At 37.2% G+C, this 20,714-nt stretch overlaps 1 protein-coding gene across 3 annotated transcripts in view; it reads left to right on the top strand.

Annotated features, from left to right (window-relative positions):
• DAB2 (DAB adaptor protein 2) overlaps positions 1-20,714 on the top strand; it is a 162,996-nt gene that overhangs the window by 135,204 nt on the left and 7,078 nt on the right. For 2 of the 3 annotated variants that reach the window (XM_063453998.1, XM_063453997.1), the window contains exons 7-10: positions 7,604-7,630; positions 9,316-9,369; positions 16,721-16,783; positions 19,729-20,397. In XM_063453998.1, coding sequence (XP_063310068.1) covers positions 7,604-7,630; positions 9,316-9,369; positions 16,721-16,783; positions 19,729-20,397 — 813 coding nt within the window. The remainder of the gene's footprint in view (positions 1-7,603; positions 7,631-9,315; positions 9,370-16,720; positions 16,784-19,728; positions 20,398-20,714) is intronic. The other variant, XM_063453999.1, reaches the window with a different exon arrangement.

Genomic DNA, 20,714 nt, shown 5'->3' with positions numbered 1-20,714 from the left:
GATAGGTCATAGCACCTGTGATTACATGTTGTGAGAAGGGATATCCCTGTGGGTTTACATCACTCGGGGGGGAAAACTAACAGTTTGTAATTCAGCATGGTTTCAGGTTTTTTCAGTCTAGGGGCTCCAAGTGGGCGTCTGGCAGCGTACATGTTCAGTATCTACAGTTAGCTTATGGTGTCACCTTATATTCTACTTAATTTCTCCCCTATCCCCCTTTCGCAGTCGTGCGGCATAGGCCGCACCACGGGTAATGCATCCCCCGAGCCCAGCCCCCCATGGTATCCAGATACATCTGCAGAGGTAGCGTGTCAGGGAGACGGGGCCCGGAAGGGAGGCACCCCCGCGATGCCCCCCAGCTCACACACCGACGCAGGGCCTTTGTACCTAGGGGATCAGCACCCTGTTGTAGTGGCCGAGGTTTAGCAAATCAGAAGCCATGTCCTGATGTGTGGTGCGACTGCAGCGTGGGCCCTACATCCCCCGAGTCCGGCCTCTCCCTACCTTCGATTGACCATACAGAGTCAACAGACTTGGGGAGACGGGACTCGGATGGGAACTCCCACCTCGCACCTCTAACAAACAGAAAATATAAAATGGCCTCCGGCAAGCCCACCAAGGCTTAGTGCTCTATGAGGGCTTCCCAATAGTAATTAAGGAGGGACAAGGGCCGTTGAAGGCCTCGGCTTTCAGAAGGTCATGTACGCATTGTGTGTAGTGCGACCTTTACTGGGGTGTATGCGCCCACCCGGACCCCCGATGTCAGTGTATATGCCAAACCCATAATTTAGCTTAAAGCTCAGTATCTGTGCACAATCTTTAAACTAAAAAGAACCCCATTAGGTCAACGTGACCTGTTCTAAACAAATTACTCGTGGTAGTGCAGCATAAACGTAAGTCCATGGAAAGCTAAAAGGGTGTAGGATTTAGCAAATGTCATTAGCCTGAGACTACGACTGAGTCCCTTCAACCATGCACCGCCTGAGCGGTAATACTTGCGTGGATCTTTAGCGGGCTGTGTGCCAGTCCTTGTCCACTCTCCGCGGTGGTTTAGGAGCTTGTACTTCGTTGGAGATGGGTAGGTTCCATTGATGCAAAAGCTTCATCCCGTCTTCGACTGTAGGTATCACAGTGGTGGTTCCGTTTCGGGATATGATCAATCGGACTGGAAAGCCCCAGCGGTATAGAATGTGGTGGGAGCGGAGAGTGTCTGTCACCTTCTGGAACGTTTTCCGCTGTCTTAGCGTGGCTGCCGAGAGGTCGGAAAATAACTTTACTTTCGAGTACTCCGCGGGGAGATCTGTCGCGGTTCTGCCCCTCTTCATCAGCAGGTCTTTTACGTGGAAGTAGTGTGCTTTTAGGAGCACATCTCGAGGTAAGGAGGCTGATATATGTTGGGGCTTTGGCACCCGGTGCAGGCGATCCAGCAGCAACATGTCTGTTGGGATCTCAGGCGCTAGGAGTTTGAAGAAGCCGTGTACATAGTTTGGCAAATCTGCCGGGAGAACTGTCTCCGGTATCCCCCTCATTCGTATGTTGCTTCTTCTGGACCTATCTTCGAGATCCATAAGTTTTGCTTCACATTGGTGCAATTGATCTGTAAGAGATTTAATTTGTTCCGCCGATTCGTTGTGGGCCTCAACCAGATCCTCCATTTTGGCTTCAACTTGCGTCGTACGAGATCCTATGTCTTGTAGGTCTCTTTTGATTTCAGCGACGCTGGCCTGCCAGTTTGTAATTAGCCGTTGGGATTGATCATCCAGGGCTCGTTTTAGGAACGCTGTGGTAAGTGGTTCTTCGTCCAGTGGCGTACCCGCTTCCGATCCCGGACTGCCACCACCAGACAGCTCAGCGCCATCTTGATTTCCCGCGGCTGCGGATTGTCTCGCCAAAGCCGCCACTTTCGTCTGAGCGAAGAAGTTTAATTTGTCAGGTTTGTCCTGCTGTCGGCGAGTTTTAGAGTGTGACATCTTGCAGTTTTACGCTTGTTTCCTCCACAGGGGTCTCACAAATCGCTGTTAATGCCTGGCTCGTGGTGCAGAGCTAAAGGCTCAGGCGGCCATCTTTCTCCGTGGTTAGCCACGCCCCCGAAATAGTTACTTTTAAATAAAATAGTATATTCATTAATAAATCATATCTTAAAAAAGCTAACTAGCCATGCATTTTTCCTTGGCATTTATTTACAAGTGTCACCAATTTTAGTTTTTCATTTGTGACTTGCTTTAACCTTGACCGAAATAGACTACGCCCTTCCTTTTCCTGTGACTCCTGTTTCCTTCTCTGTAACCTGCTTTTCTGATAAAGGATTTTTTACACATTTTCAGATCATTGTCAGTTTTTGTTCCTTAAACCAGTCTGCCAGCAGAGTTATTTTACATACATCAACTACTTTATATTATGTTATATTATTATCACAGGCCTCCATTACTGTCTTACACTGCTCTAGTGATTAAATTGCAAAATCTAATGTTGGTTTTGCAATGCCGATTTCCTGTTCAAGGGAATTTAACCTCTAAAAATAAGATCCATTTAATTATCTTTAATAATGTGTCTCGTTTGTTGCTCTCCGTTTCCCTCTTGTATGCAACTGGAATTCTATTAGAGATCTCTATAAATAAGAGAAGCAATGTTGTTTAGAATATTCATTGTGCTATTCTAGCACATTGTAACGGAGATATAGCTTGAGGGATTGTACCTTTAATTAGAGATAAGGCAGAAGGCACAGGTATGAAATCTAGTATCGGAATACACATAGGGCCAGGGGAGGATCTTTAAATATATACTTTGGCTGCAGTTTGCTTGTCTGTTGCCGGCAGCAATGGGATCCATCTGATATTGTAATTCAGCTTAATTCAGTTACCATTTGGTTATTAGTGAATATAGTGAAATCGTGGATCACAGATGATAATTAATGACCAGATACAGGAAAATTGATCTAAACGCAATCAGTCAAAATTGCAAAAGTGAATTAGATGTTTTGTGAATAGATCCCCATCCATATGGTTCATAAGATCATAAATTCCATACTCTATTTTGTTGGCATTCCACTAGCACAAAATGTTTATATTTGATCTTTGTTCTAGTGATTGATGCGGACACCTCTGTTATAACTGCAGAACATACTCGCACATATTGTAATGTCTGCTGGAGTACTGGACTCTCCTGCTCAATATGTTAATTTGATAAGACCTGCAAGCTGTGAGGTGGGGCATTCATGGATTAAATTTGCTGTTCCAACACATCCCAAAGTCTCAGTCGCATAGAAAGCGGTGGAATTTAGAGGCCAAGGCAGCACCTTGAACTCTTTGTCATGTTCCTCAAACCATTCCTGAACATTTTTTGCTGTGTGGCAGGGTGAATTATCCTGCTAAAAGAGACCACTGTCTTCATGTTAAACCATTGCCATGAAGGGGTTACGTGGTCTGCAACAATCTCTAGATAGGTGGTATGTGTCAAAGTAACATATCCACATGAATGCCAGGACCCAAGGTTTCTTAGATGGGCTAGCCTTTGCTTCCTACGTGCAACAATGATCCTGACACCAGTTCAGCAGTTGTCTTTCCTTGCAACATTTTTGCTAAGTTTTGAAGATGCTCTTACCCAGTCGTCTATCCATCACTATTTGGCTCTTGTCAAAGTCACTCAGATCTTTTCACTTGCCTATTTTGCCAGCATCCGACACATGAAATACAAGAACTGACTGACGGTATTATTAGCTTAAAAAATCTTTGTGTGAGAAACTGTTATATTATCCCTTTTAAAATTTTGGAACATCATAATTCAGTTCAGTCCTGGCAAAACCAAGGCACACATTGCATCTGTAGAGGAGAAATAGAAAAATTGTTTCTGTTCCTCTTCTTTGGTCTATGCTCTCTCAATGCTGACTGACAGATGTAAAGGCAGAGCTTATAACAAGGGTAGGCAACCTTTGGCACTCCAGATGTTGTGCACTACATCTCCCATGATGCTTTGCCAGCATTATGGCTGTACAAGCATTATGGGAGACGTAGTCCATTATATCTGGAGTGCTGAAGGTTACCTAACCCTGACATATAACAATCATTGACAAGGAGCCAAAATTGCAGTCCTCAGTTCTGAGAGAGGCAAACAAAGTTGTGTAGATTTATACGTTTGATTTTTGTTTTTTTCAGACTTCACACATTCCTTTAATATAACTGATACATAACGGCTTATTAACTATTTAATTTCTCATATATCATAGACTACTTGGTTTATGGATAATATTTACATGACCTTACCTATACAAGACTGCTTCACATTATAGGAGCTCCACCTGCTGGACACATTGTAAAACAGCAACATAAACTGTGAATTCATTCTAGGTTGTTAAGTGAAGTGAAAATTGTTGTGAATTCAAATTGAATTCTAAATTCTAAATGGTTTGAATACTTTTGTGAAAGGGCTCTGAATTGTTGCATGCTATAAATAGAGTAAAGATGTTTCTGGGCTATGCTGAAATAGTGCTAAGACAGGCCAATAGTGGGGTAAGTGGAAACCGCACATGCAAACAAACAGTAACAGAGCTGTTTAATAAAGTGAATTGTTAAGAATCCAAATTGAATTCAAAAGTGAATTTCAACTTTTAAAGGACCACTATAGTGCCAGAAAAACATACTCGTTTTCCTGGCTCTATAGGGTCACTAGGTCCCCCCCACCCTCAGGGCCCCCCTCCCGCCGGGCTCTAGGTAGTGGAAGGGGTTAAATCTTACCTGTTTTCCCCCGCTGGGCTTCCTTGGCACTGGGGAACTCTCCTCCTCCTTTTCGCCATCATCGGCTGAATGCGCATGCACGGCAAGAGCTGCGCGCACATTCAGCCAGTCTCATAGGAAAGCATTCTCAATGCTTTCCTATGGACGCTGGCATCTTCTTACTGTGAAAATCACAGTGAGAAGCGCAGAAGCGCCTCTAGCGGCTGTCAATGAGACAGCCACTAGAGGCTGGATTAACCCATTTGTAAACATAGCAGTTTCTCTGAAACTGCTATGTTTACAGCAGAAAGGGTTAAACCTAGATGGACCTGGCATCCAGGCCACTTCATTAAGCTGAAGTGGTCTGGATGCCTATAGTGGTCCTTTAAACAAATGAACTGAACTGGAAGCATAGCTGACTTGGAGATTGTTTCATATTCAACTATATTGGCCTTAAATTTGATAGTAACTTTAAATTCCTGAAAATGATTGAAACCTTGAAATACTTTATATAGAAAACAGAAAGCAAGTGAAATGTAAGGTAAACATATTAAATATTGTTTTATATTCAAGAAACTTTAAGTAAAACAAACGTGAATAAACTCTCAAAGGAATAAAGTAACACATACAATGTACAGGAAGTGTGATGTTTTATGGAACTAAGCAAGTCTGGTAAGATTAGAGGAACCTCACTAGCAAGACTCTTGGACACAGGGAAAGGTCCATAAAGCCACATTCTGGCTGGATCTTCAGATTGAGCTGTTGGGTTACACTGTTACTGGGGTTTATAGTAACTAGTCCGTGTGGGTAGCTGGGGTATAGCAGACTGTGATTTTGGGTGCTTACAGATTATCAAGGATATCTGGAATGATTAAATTTCTGAGGTGTGGGGATATCATTATCTGTCTGTGAAGACAACAGATTTCTAGTAGAAAAACAATATGAGCAAAAATGATGTTATGAATAACACACAAGCCAATCTAGATGTGGGAAAGGCTGATCTATACACTGTAGTTAAAGGGACACTGTAGCCACTAAAACAGCTTAATGAAGCGGTTTTGGTGTATAGATCATTCCTCTGCAGTCTCACAGCTCAATTCTCTGCCCTAGTCACACCTCCCTGCATGCAGTGTTAGTTTTTTCGACTTAACAATTTTAGTCAGATTTCAGTCGACTAAACTTTTTTAAGATTTAGTCGACTAAAACTAGAATAAAACAAAAACAAGTCAGATCAAAAGACTATGATTGCAACTAAATTGAAATTTGCCGCCAAAATGAACACTGCTTGCATGTGACTTACACATGTTTCCTAAGCACTTCCTACAAAGTGAGATCTAATGTTTAAGCTTCCTTTATTGCACGTTTACAGTTATATAGAGGCAAGGGTTACCATGGTACCTATAGGAAAATAATAATAATAATCACAAAGTATTATGCAGTTAAAGCTTAAGAAGTGCAGCTGCCCCCCACACATTGTAGATCTTCCAGTGCACAGATCATGCAAAATACAGAAAAAATAAAGGAAGTGCAACTATAGTAGTGCACAAAGTGCTACCTCAAATTAATTTGAGGAACAAGCAAGAATACAGACGTTTCGGGCAGAGCCCATTTTTTTATGTATTTTGTTCTTGCAGTGCATTGAGAAAGGGCTCTGTCAGGAATGATTGTATTCTTGCTTGTTCTTCAAATTGATTTGAGGTAGCACTTTGTGCACTACTATAGTTGTGCTTCCCTTCTTTTTCATTTAGAATTATTTACCTACTGCACTGTTAATAGCCTGCTAGACCTTGCAGGAGCCTCCTGTGTGTGATTAAAGTTCAAGTTACAGAGCAGGAGATAAAAAATTCTGAAACAAATCAACGATTGAAAATTATACCATTGTTTTTCATGCAAGCCGTGTCAGTCACAGACAGGGAAGGTGTGACTAGGGCTGCATAAACAGAAACAAAAGTGATATAACTCCTAAATGGCAGAGGATTGAGCAGTGAGACTGCAGCGGCATGATCTATACACCAAAATGGCTTCATTAAGCTAAAGTTGTTTTGGTGACTATAGTATCCCTTTAATAGGGAAGTTAAGACCAACTATCTGTATATCAGATCTCTTGAGTGCAAAATCATCACTAAGAAACAGAACAAGTATGTGGCCCTAGAATGTATTAAACCAGACTGAAAAGACTAGAAAACCACACCAATCCTGTGATAACCCTAAAAGGATAAACTAGTATTAGACATGGACTCCACATAGAAGATGAAGGAACTGAGGAAAACACACCACGTTCTTTTGATGAAGATCTGGATATCTTTTAGGTAGATAGACATTCTGTGTTTGAATATGAATATATATATGAATCCAGAGGGATTTCTTTTAGTTGTGATATTTGGTATCCAGGCCTTAGCAATATAACACTGTAGCAGGGTGTAACAAGAGTGAGTGATTCCCAGCTCGTATCCACACTCAACAAATTTCATAATTTGTCCATTCTTCTCTGCAACCAGGTGCATTATTTGCCTGAAACAAAACATTGGATGCCAAACTTTTAAAGGAGAAAAAAATGCCCAATACAGCAATATAAAAATATACTTTTATTACTTCATTAAAATTCCAGGCTAAGACTTGGCAAAGGAAAAAGACACAGCAGAAAATGACACTTGCGCGTTTCGTACCATAATGGCACTGCATCAGAGACTATTTTCCCCCACAGTTTTCTCCATTTTACACCAAATGCTCATTACTTGGGAACATCGAGTTTAAAATATAGCAGTGTTAGATCCTCAATCTGTTCAGAATTATTTATTCTAAAAGCATCAGTAAAAATTATTATAAATTAAACTAATTACTTTAATATGCAATTAGAGATTTCTGTTACATCAATGTATTTCTTTCTTTTGCAGAATGATGAAAGCAAACAGCCTGTGGAGGTAATGCTGCACCTCTTTTCATCTAATGTATTATGTTCACGTAGTTTTTATTCCTATTGGCCATGAATACTATAATTGACTCTTTAAAAACCATCACAAAGAATCGCCTTGCATGTGTACCAATGGGTCATTAAAGAGTGTGGGGAATTTGTATTTTTAAAATTTTTTTACGAGAATGGGTGGATCTTCTAGTATGATGAAAATGGGGATGGATACAACTATTTAAGGACATTTGGACCTTCACTGTTAGTAAGAGCTGAGGATAATGTGAGAGATAATTATCATTTTGATTTGAACTTCTGCAACAACATGGTAATTGCCTATATTTTCTCAATAACATATTTGAATTAATTTTGCAAATATAACAAAAGAAAAGGATAAATTAAGCCATAACACAATGATTATAGTTATTGCCTTTACCAAGGCACTTGAGGTTCTCAGACCTAGCTCTCTTGCTTTATCCCAGGGCTGGAGGGATCCTGCAACCAGTAAAATAAGATTCTGTCACTGGGATTCCTACAAATCCACACAGGACAAAAGTTCCTACAGGAGCTAACATACAAAATGTTATTTTTCCTAGGACTAGCCCATATGTTCATTACATAAAGATTGCTGTAACAACAGTCAAAATCAAACAGTCAACAGACAAACAGTCAAATCAAAGCAGACAACATGCAGCAACTTATTATAACACAATGGTATATTTATAAAGGGTGGGAAAGACAATAATTAACAGAAAATATCTCTCCTGCCTGCAGACTTAGCAATATGCAAATTTACCCAAATATGCAAATGTACCCAAAGCCTTGCTATTCAGGTAGTGCATAATTGCATATAGCTGTTGCTAGATCCTTGCAACCAACAGGTGGCACTGTACAAGCTCCACAGCCAAATCCACCAAGTTGATTGCAAGCATTAGCAAGACAGGAGAACACATTAACTTTTAACCCCAACAATCACATGACACACACACCCTGCACCCACAATGGACACAGGTGACTTAATCATAGGAATCATCCAGATATCTAATTGAATTGTCCATCTTAAGCTCTTGGTGATGGTGACTACCGTCACACACAGGTATCTACATAGTGGTTCACGTGGCACTATTATTTAGTCATTGACAATTAGTTATACAGTATCAGTGTTCAATGTATTGATCCTAAAATCTTTTTAACAGAAGTCCTTTGTGACCGCTGACTTTGAAAGAATAAAATCACCACATTTACTACTATATAATAATCCAAGATTGCATTATTTTATTGCTAAAATATAAGTTCAAAGTTTTACATGAAATGCCTGTCTAAGCATCTAATAAAGGTGGGAAAGACAGCCACCACAAAGTCATTGTATCCATCACATTATTACATAGATAATCCCACTGCATATTTAAAAGACGTGATACATTTAAACATGTAGTAGGGATACATGTATCATAAAATAATGAATATAAATAATTGGCTGTAAATTTGTAAATGTATGTTTACTTATACATTGTAGGAGATAAAACAAGTATATGTCTTGATTCTTCAAATATATGCAGATATTAATAATATATATAATATTAAAATATATAATATACAGATATTCACCCTTTGCTTATAAGAAGTTAGAACTTTATGTTAATGTTCGCATATTTCAATCGTTGTAGTATTTGCAAAAATAAATATTTTTATTGTCTTTAGAACGGCACTGATGCTTTGCTCAGCATTAATGAGGAAGTGGACAAGATAAAACTGGTAAGTAAACGTCTTGTTTTTTTTTTTTTTTTGTCTGCATTTACTTTCTTTAGTTCAAAAAGAAATAAGATAAATGCATTTGAGATGTAACAAATTGGAAAAAAAAGCTGCAACAGCCAAGAAAATTAGTCAGTTCTTGAAAGTGTAATGTGTTCTTTGCTAGCTTAGATCATTCTCAAAGTGCGTAACTGTCAATAACACATGGCATTCTTCCATAAAAAATATACAAACTACATAGAGCAGGGGAAAATGTAAAACAAAAACAGAAATCATAACATGGTCAAATATAGCATTGCAATCATATGTATATAGTAAAAGGTATTGTCCATATATTAAATCTGAGGCTCCATATGATAATAATCAATCACAGAAAAAAAAACAGCATAAAAATGCAAATCAATCCAAGCGGATAATATATTAAAACGTGTATATATAAGGTGTAACAGAGCTTGCAAGACGACAAACATTCATAATACTATAAATCACTACAGATAGTTTGCAGGTCGGAACATACCAGCTTACTAGTGGCATTCAGCTACCTCCGAAGACATTATGAATTTCTCGAATCAGCCTCATTTCACTAGCCCGATGGTGCAATGTTTGCATACTCTGTTTACCTCCTTGATTTAATATTTTTGAATATGTTTTTTCCAATACTTTTGGAAAAACTTTAAAAAAAAAAAAAAACGTGTTTAATATATTAAAATATAAAAAATAGAAGTATAGAGTATTAGAGTAATAAAACATTAAAAAATATTTTTTTTCAAAATATCAAATCATTTTAGAAGTTGATTCAAAACTATTACATTATTTGAAAAGCCTATCCAACATATTAAATCAAGTCCTAGATCACTTTCACTAGTTATGCAAGGCTAAAAAGGTTTTGCACAATTTTTTATATTTTTAAAACAACACTTTTTTTGATACAGTTATAGTACATTTATTTTTGGTTTAATCACCTATTTTTACAGCAATAACCAGATCTCTGTTCCACTTCTGCTGCTTATTACATTCGTCTTGCCATCATTTTAATCTCTTCGCTAACAATCTCCTCTCATCTACTTTCACATTATTTGAAACATGGAATTCATAGCTAGCTCAGCAAATTGGGTAAAAGCAGCATTAAGGATTCAATCTTTTGTTGAAACACTAGACACTGGGTCATAAAGAATTAGAGTTTATAAGAAACTATATGATAGAGATAACAGCAAAAGCAAACATACTTTTTTATACCATACAGTGTTACGGTAAAAAAAAAACAATTACTTGATATGCGTGAAATCTGCTGGTATTTTGGAAAATGCAGATTCCCAAAATACAGTCAGAATGCAAAAATAAGCAAAATTACGATATTACTACTGATCATATAAGGATGAGGATCAGTGCTGGACAGGAGGTGAAGGTACCGGTAAGTGGGTTTGTTGTAATATATTGCATTTGATATTTTAATAATAAAAACAATCTGTGTCATGTATACATGTTCCTGGAAAGAAAGTTGATAAATTATTACAGCATCTGAATGAATTGCAAGCAGATTTACATAGAACTTGTTTGTGAATACCTAGAACTGTATAGCGACATAATAGGGAATACCACATAGTGACACATAATAATTATTCATCTACGTTTATTGGTAATTTATCAGCATTCCAGTGGAATGTTGACGTGATAAAGATAACCTTGCAGAACAAAGCCACAAACGCTGTAAAGAATACGTGTCTAATAATTTATCTTGGATGCTTTCCTAACTCAATAAATCAGTTTATAAATATTAAAATGTAAAATCTGAAGAAGGAATATTTATTCACTCTGAATCTATGAATCTTTATTTCCTTTTCCTGACATGGGCAAATTGTTTTTTTGTTGTTTTTTTTTTTTTTTAATTTTTTTATTATTATTATTATTATTTTCTCTGTAAAGCCCATGTCCCCTTTTCTTGACTTAATTCAAATCTCTCCTTCCCTTGTCAGACCAAAAACAAAGATTGTTAAGGGCCGCAATTAAGTGTCGGTAAGTCTATTAGCATTGTAGTGCAATAGTGACATAAACAGAAGAAAGAACCTCTCAGAAATCAACGAACATTATATGGCATATTTACACTGACTTGATGTATCTGATGCGAAACAGCACTTTTTTCTTCTTATTAGTCTTTAAAATCCTAGACGTAGGACTGAATTTTATCGCAAATGCCTGTAGATGCAGGAACTGAAGCGCTTATGCTCAAGATCTGCATTGTGCAGGGCTGGACAAAAATAGCCAATCTTAAAAGGACACTATAGTCATAAGAATAACTACAGCTTAATGTAGTAGTTCTGGTGCCTATAGCCAGTCCCTTCAGAGAAAAGGCAGTGTTTACATTACTGACAAGGATCACCTCTAGTGGCAGTCAATCAGACGACCACTAGAGGTACTTCCTGGGTCAGTGCTGCTGACATTCAGCGTCTCCACACTCTGCACGGATACGCTGAACATTCCGCATAGAGATGCATTAATTCAAAGCATCTCTATGAGGAGATGCTGATTGGTGCAGCTTGGCATTTTGCCATGTAGGCGCAACAACCTCTCACTGCCTTCCTATGGGAAAGGGGGCAGTGTGGGGAAGGAACCAGGCACAAGGAAACTCTCACGATGCTGGAGAAAGGTGAGTAGAATCACCTTTAACTCTTTTTACAGGTGCGCAGCCACCTAAACTGTTATTTTAGACCTATAGTGTCAGAAGTACACTTTGTATTCCTGACACTATAGTGTTCCTTTAACATTTCATCGGGTCCATTTTTGTTTAAGAAATAACTTGGTGTACCTACAATGCAAATCGCCAGCTTTTCTATGTTCTCTAACACTTGTTAGACATCAGTCAAATATACCAATAGCCTCTCTGGTAAGCTTAACTCCTTCATGACAGTGGGGTAGGCAAACCCCATTATATACCAAATTTAAAGGAACTTTGAAAATACATCTCATAACATGGTATTACATGGTATTGGAAAAAAATAGTTAAGCGCACTGACGAACAAAAGATCCAAATGTACAAATCTCAAAAACAAGGGTGTCTCAGATCTTCTTTTTCCTTTGTCTGCTTGCTTCAACTCAGTATGTAAAGGGAAACATGTCAAACATGTAGTGGTATAATTTTAAAGCCAAAATAACATTCCTTAAAATGTTCCACACACACATATTGGCCTCAGAATACTAGCGTCATAATACAAATCAAATGGCCATCTCCCCAGTCGGAACGCTTTACAGTCCTCATCTTTCTGTGGATCCCCGAGGATAGGCTGTAAAGTGCTATGTGCTAGTATAAAGTACTACACAATGTTAAAAATGGTTACCAAATTACCATAAACATTCCCATTATATCATGACTATACTGTCACTTCCTCTTTAGCCTGAAGACTTAACATATCTGTTTGCGAATACGAAAAATGCAGGAGCCCTAATTTCTTTCAATTGTTTTAAGATTTTTTTTTCTTCCAAAGAAATTTGTCTGATTGATGTGATCTGAGTAAGGAGCTTCACTTCTCAGCTAGGCATCTCTTTAGCATTAAAAAATAAATATATATTTTTGCACCGCTAACAGGAAAGACAAATTGCATCGAGAAGCCGGATTTAATATTTGTGCTTTGCAAGATATTGCATTCATCATTCAGACATTGGAAAATGTACAAAATAAGTAATACAAATAATATCAAAATAGAGAATGAGTTGGCAAACAGTGCTTGCTAACATAGATACTGGGAGCCGGTTTATTATAGGGCGAAATATATACTAAATAATTTATAGCTACATCTATCATAAATCTAGTGCAAAATAGTGAAAAAAATATAAACTGCACTTTCTGTGCAATAAATGAAGTCAGAAGGATGATGTCTCTATAGTTTGGTTTTTATATAGAGCTTCTGCCAACCAAAAATGCCATGGTTTAATCTCACAGAAGACACTATAGTTCCAAAACCCTGAGTAGAGAACTTTCTAATCAAGAATACTTGGGCCACTTAAACCATAATTTGTAATACAAGTGATGTCAGTCTTGGTTAAGATAATCAAAGCAGAATGAATGATATATCTTTTCTAATTTCAGATAGTCATTTCCTTGTGAATAAGCCTTGTATTAAAATATGACATTTTAGCACTTAATAGTCCCAACTTGCTTTCATTTAAATCGGATTTCAAGTGATAAGGCATACTTAAAACTCTGTAATCGGTGTCACATTAATTTAATACTTCAGGGACTTATTTCAAGTGTTTTACATTTTCTACAGAATGTTCATTCTCTGGCAGAGGTTAGCAATTAGGAAACAGAGAAGGCTTTAACCCCATGCGACTAACGGGAAGCTATATGACTGAAGGTCACATCTTTGTAATGTCTGAATTGATACCAATAACCTTATGGTCAATGCAGACTTACAGATGATTGTAAACTATTACCAACAAGGAGATTAGCATTAAAAAAAAAGAGAGTCAGAGAGGGACTTTCCTATCTAAAATAGATCACTTGGGAGGTATGCCCTTGGATGGGTGAGAAAACCCAAAGCAATTAGAATGCAAAGGGCTTGTAACAATGATATTGATAGGTTATCTAGGAAATAAACTGAATTTCCTGTTATCCTGTGTATGCTCTTGTAATTTTATCTACATACACAAATACACATATCCACCAATTCTTAACTAGTGAATCCATTGACAGTTAAACATTCTGTATGCTTATATCTACTAAAGCTTGTGTGTATACAAGTAACCAAATTCAGTGCCTTTGAAATTGCAGCTTGATTAAAGTTCTTGCATTTTTTATGTCACTATTGCACTGTTGCATATCACTGGTCTGAACACATTTAAAATTTCATTTTCCATTATTTTTACTCACTTGTTTTATTGAGAGCAATCCTAAACCGGTATTCATTCTTGTAAAAATGGTGGTAGTTTTTTTTTATTTTTAATGATATATCTCATTCTTTTTATCGATAGACCTCAGTCTGCATCAGGATTCTCAAATGCCTATGTTCAAAGGCCAGTGATTTTTATTCTTATTCTAGCCATCAATGCTTGTTCAACAGCATTGACACCCTGTCTCTTTAATCTGGGAAAACATTTTTTAAGGATCTATTTTTGTTATGGGTTTGAAGAGAGCATTTTGGGATCCTGAGTCTTTATTGACCATCATATACACTGATCAGTCGTGGTAGTTTTGTGGTTCCCATGTTTTTATTTTTATTATTTTTTATTTCTTCCATGAAATTATAGCATGTACAGTTTTGTTTGTGTTTTATAGTTTCTGTTATACAAGAATTACAATGTATGGGATTAGCATTCTTAATTACGTTATAGATGCACAGTGTTATTCACAAAAAATGAGAATAAAAGATACATTCAAAGTAATTCAAATTTAAGGTTAAAATAGCCAAACTGAAAAAAATATCTAAGTCCGCTATTGTACTGTTTTTTTACTTTAAATTTAAAATTCAATTTGAATTCTCAATTTAGTGAATAACTTTATTCACCTAAAATATAGGGTTGTAAAATTACAATTACTGTGCACTGATACAGAGCAATAAATGAAGCATGTCCCCTAAAGGTGTCAGCACTGAAATATGCTGTATACCAGTAAAGGCCTTATCTAATGGAACACTATAGAATTAGGGATCGAAATCTGTAATCCTAATGCAATAATGTCCTAGTGCTCGATTAGTTTTAGGTTCCCCTATATCCCCCCCTCCCCCCAATTTGCTGTAAAAACTTGAAAAAAAATTTGCGTAACTTTATAGCAGTACCAAGAGTTTCTGGGAACTGCAACCCGTGACTCCCCCAGTAGCGTCATCCGTATCTTTCTACGACGGCCAATCCAATGCTCCTCATAGTGGAGCATCGAAGACTGATGCACAGTGAGCACCTCTTACACATCCAAATACTTCTCATAGGAAAGTTTTGAATTTGATGCTTTCCGATGAGCTACGTTGGTTACATGTTTAAGGTTAACTTGAGTGCTGCTATAGATGAGCCTCTATTGGCTGTCAGGAAGACAACCACTAGAGGTATGTTTAACCCTGGAGTGGAAACATTACAGTTCCTAAAAGGGTTACAATAGCAGGACCAAGGTTGGTGAATTAGAGGTTTGTTTATTTAAGGTTGTGAAACTAGTGATCGCTCCAGATTCCATTGCTGGGGGCATGAGTTTATTCTCTTAGTCCTGATGAAGGTTATTAGATAAACATTAACATGATTAGTAAGTAGAGATGTCCCGAACAGTTCGCCGGGAACTATTCGCCATCGAACATAGCTTGTTCGCGGTCGCCGCGGCGGGCGAACATATGCGATGTTCGGTCCGCCCCCTATTCGTCATCATTGAGTAAACTTTGACCCTGTACCTCACAGTCAGCAGACACATTCCAGCCAATCAGCAGCAGACCCTCCCTCCCAGACCCTCCCACCTCCATGACGAATAGGGGGCGGACCGAACATTGCATATGTTCGCCCGCCGTGGCGACCGCGAACAAGCTATGTTCGCCGGCGAACAGTTCCTGGCGAACAGTTCCCGGCGAACTGTTGGGGACATCTCTATTAGTAAGTTAACAAAATAATAAAAGTTATATTTCAAACCTAGACCATAGAAGTTTCTTAATGTTATTTTATTAGTAAACACACTACAAGTACCCTGTCTAATTAATCTTTATCCTCTTCAGACATTTTCTTTCCTCTGGTTTTAACTTTCTTTTCTTCATTCTTCTCGTGTGTCTTAGCACAATTTATTAGCAGATTTAAACTGCTTATATAAAAAATTTTATTAGATTTGACCCCACACTGTGGAAAAGTATTTAAATGCAACCTTTATTTGCATGCATGTCACTCCTTTTTTTTTGTGAATCTAGTCAATGAAATTGATTGTTTCATGGATGGGTAGCCTAAATAAATTAAATCATACTTTTAGACTGCTTGAAAACTTGAGTGGCTGTATAATTTTACAATGCTGAATTAAATAATAACTAATGATTTAAAGAGGAAAAAATATCTTAGTTTCTCAGAAAGCTCTATACATTGTAGCACCACCCAGGTTAAATACTGCAATACAAGTTATCCAGTTTCATGGTGGTATATTTGTCCATCGCTGGGATATTTAGGAAGTTTGAATTGTTGGGGTTTCAAAATGAATTAAAAGTGAATTTTACATATAGAGCAAAATAGCGGAACTGGAAAAATAAGTTTGTACCTTTTTTATTTGCAGTAGATTTTTTTAAGATAAAGTATCTAACTATGATTGACCTTCCGGAACATTTAGCAATCGTGTCATATTCATCTAATGTTTTGGTCTAAATCAATGCCAGAGTTGAACACTTTGATAACATATTACTTCTTTCCAAAGGGTGTTGACCAGATGAATTTGTTTGGTGACATGTCCACTCCCCCTGACCTCAACAGTCCATCTGTAAGTACAGTTTACCGTATGCATTGCAAGTTGCTATTAACTGGAATACAAATACATTTCCTAATTTCTTTTTGTAGAACATAGTATTCTGTTGGACATTTAGAAGGACCTGATGTCAGAGAATCATTTACAACTTGTAGCAAATGGAGATCTCAATGTCTTATGTACATGTGTAGAAAACAACAAGTACAATGGTATAACAAGAGAACAAAGGGGCAGTTTCTCAGGGTCACTTTCTGTAGGTGTTTTAAAAGCATTAAAAAAAATCAATACTGGAATTGGTGTCAGCGTCGAAGCTGCCAATACTGTGTTTGCTGCCAAGAACTCAAATATAAATGTATAGGAATAAAAAGCAGTTCAAACAATGCAAAGGTGGTATTTCATATTGTAAATATAAATGTATATTTTGAAGAACGTCTAATGATAAATGACTCTAGAATCCTAAATCAATCTTTTATTAAAATGCTCTCGTGTGCAATATTGAGATTGTATACATGTTCCCTAATACCGTACCAGAAAATACGTTTTTTGTTTTTTTTTACACTTGTGCACAAATTGTCGACAGCTAATACGAATGAATCAAATTTCTTTTGAATCTACACCCAAATGAATGGATCCATCTGGAATTTACCTGCAGAGTTTTATTTAATGAACAAGACTCCACAGGGAAATTCTGGCAGGATGGATCCTTTCCAGTTTGGCATGGATTAAAAGGAATTTGATTTGTCCCAGCTGAAATGCATTTGTGCACAATTCTACTATGTTCTTAAAGGGCTAATTGAAAGATGAGCAGTTTTCCTGAGATGTAACCATTGTACATTTTACTAGATCGTGCAATATGGTAACACATTGAATATTTTTCTACTCACTGAAACAGGCAGAATAAGGGGAAATGTTTTACTGGATTAAAAATACGGTGCAGACTATCTATAGAAGATTCTCAAATGGGATCACTTTATAAGAAGAATACCTCGGGTGCTTACTGGAGCAAAAAATAAAAATCTTTCTTTATTGATCTTGCAGAGACATTAAAACCTAGATCTCTGTATTTGCATTTGATACGAAATTAGTTAAGGTACAGAAGTCTGAGCAGGATACTATGACTTTGCCCAATAAATTAAGGCAGACAGATCAGGTATTGCATGTATAGATAAACGTGTGTGTTTGCAAGATGTCTCTATTCCTATCACATCTTCAGATTTAGATACTGATCATTATATTCTGATAGAACATCTCAATATCATCACAAATTATCTTCAGTTTTCATTTCACTTACAGGAAGCAGACACGTATTTAAAGGACGGTAGAATTATTTTTTTTTGTTTGTTTTTGGTTGTGAAACAGCTATTGATTATTTTATTCAGTCATGTGATTTAAGAGAAACTTTGAGTTTATTTTGTTTGTGTTGTGTTAATGTTTGTCAAAGTTAAGCAATTTGAAACTGTTCACATTAATGTGAAATCTCCTGTTAACAGACATGTACAAAGTACAAATTGGTTTTACTATTTAACTTTTCTGCTTCACAACCGTAATGAAAAGTTATGTTTGTAATGCTGAGTAAGATCATGAGGCTCTGGATGGTATTAACTCATTTATCTCAGATCCTATAACTTATGATACCTTCAATCATTTGCTGAATGTTGCTATACCTTTCATAATCACTCGATAGAGATCCCACACCACTTCAATGTTGGGATCTTTGGGAGCTGGAAATGTTTATGATAGTTTATACATTCAACATACCTTGAAAAAAGATGATACTGGGCACCAGTAGATGCTAGAATCAGGTGAACGGTTTGGAAAGAAGACAGACTGCCGTGATGATTTCTTTTAGTTTTTTTTTATATAACCTCTTTATTAAGAGACAACAAAATTAAGACATCACCACCACATCATTGTAAATTAATTATGGAAATGCCAGAGCCGAATGTATTTTGTGATAGATGGTTGGAGATGACTTCTTACGACTTAGAGCTGGTTACTGCGCAATAAGCCGAGTTAACAACTGAGAAATGTGTTTGAAAATAAAAACAAATCAAGTAACTGTAATAGGCAGCAATGATCAAATTCTCTAGTTATTGAAATATTTATCCTCTGTATGGTCTACTTTCTGTGTTCTTTTATTGAGCTTAGCGCTGTATATGTTGTAGGGATGGGGTGTATCGCTTGAAATAGTAAAGCGGATCTGTCAATTTTTTACTTGGGCATGTCTCAGTACCCCTTCCCATCCCCCCACGTGGCTTTTATTTACAGAGTTATACAGAAGGACAAAGAGGGACTATGTTTAACTAGTTAACTGTTTAACTTGAAGGTTGGCAAATGGTGGAGATTTAGTCAAGCTCCACTGCCTTTGCCAACTTTATCATTGGCCCAGGGTATGTGTACTTACCTCCCTTTAGCGTCCTGTAGATTAAGATTAATGGATCCAAATTGTGACATATTCGCTTTAATATTTTGCCCTGAAAATGTCCAGGCTCCTAGTAAAGATACAAAGTATTCTAAATCTGCAGTTCTTTTTAATCCAGACACTATATGTTGCACAGATTTTGCTGTGCTGGTGTCACGGCAATCTAAATGTAATCATTTCCCTTACTATAACATTGGATTTGTTAATGACGCAAATAAAATTAATATTGTAAGTGCAAAACATTTGTGAATCGGTTAAAGGACAAACCTATGATATTCTGATAAACATCTGGGGTGAAAAATTAACTCCTTTCATAAATCTTATCATTTAACAATCATACAAATTGTCTAATGAAAGTTCTATTTTTACTTTTAATATCTTGCTTTGAGTTGATCAAGTGTAATTTTAAGCATGTTGTTACATTCTGTCAACATTCTGCTTCATATATTTACTCTTTCTGTGGAAAAAATGATTGTGCAAGTTAATGTTGATTTAGCTAAGTGCTAACCATTTGTTTCATTTCTTTTTACATAAATAGGAAAGTAACGAGATCCTGTTAGTGGATCTAAACACTGATATCGACACCAATCAAAACTGTGTTAAAGGAAATCCCTTCTTATCAAATGGCATGATCAATGCTTTTACTTCTCTTCCGCATCCAAAAGCACAGCCACCTTTCTCACCTGAAAATCCATTTTCTGCCACTCTCAGCTTTTTTCCTGTTCCTAATCCCGATCCCTTTCGCGATGATCCATTCGCTGCTCAAGATCAATCAGCCTTTTCTTCTGCACATGATTTAAACTCTGTAAATCAAAAAAGAGAAAATGTAACTGTAGTAAATGGTTCAGGAACCAACGGTGCTCTAGCAAATGATACTGAATTTGGGCAGCAGTTTGACCAAATCTCTAACCAGTCTTCTAAGCAAGAAGCAAAGACAGACCAGTGGCCGTTTAAAGCTAGCCAGTCCATTCAGAAAACAAGGACTCCGAATGGTGTTCTAGAACATAGACAGAATGGTTGCCACAGCAGCTCCAAACCAAATCCTTTTGCCGAAAGCTCACCCAAAGGAGTGGATCTGCAAAATGGTATAAAGAGGAACTCAGACAGCAGTCCCAGTCAAAAGGCAGAATCTGTTAATTCTGACCCTATAACAATTAGCCCTCCACCTCAAAGTGCCAAGCCAGGAAGAGGCAGGAGATGTGTAAAGGTGACTCTTTTTTCCAACTTGTTTTATTCTCCATTAAAAATAGTTAGCAATTGAATCCTATCCTTTTATCATTGATAGAAAACACTTTAAACAGTGCATGATCCTTGACTTATTAAAGGGACACTGTCATGAAATGTGGAAGATAGAAATTGCCCGAAAGTCTCTAAAAATGAAAACCTAAAATTACTTGGTAATACAATTCTGAGCTTTCTAGCTTTATATATATATATCTATTAGCACATGGAGATCAGACACGTGTATGCATACAAAAATAAAAGGAATATCTGGCTACAGTTATCTGAAACTTTTGAAGTTAA

Source organism: Pelobates fuscus, chromosome 5 (genome assembly GCF_036172605.1).
Source record: "Pelobates fuscus isolate aPelFus1 chromosome 5, aPelFus1.pri, whole genome shotgun sequence".
NCBI classification, from domain to species: Eukaryota; Metazoa; Chordata; class Amphibia; order Anura; family Pelobatidae; genus Pelobates; species Pelobates fuscus.
The sequence above is the reverse complement of the archived record's forward strand: the minus strand, read 5'-3'. Positions and strand labels throughout refer to the sequence as shown.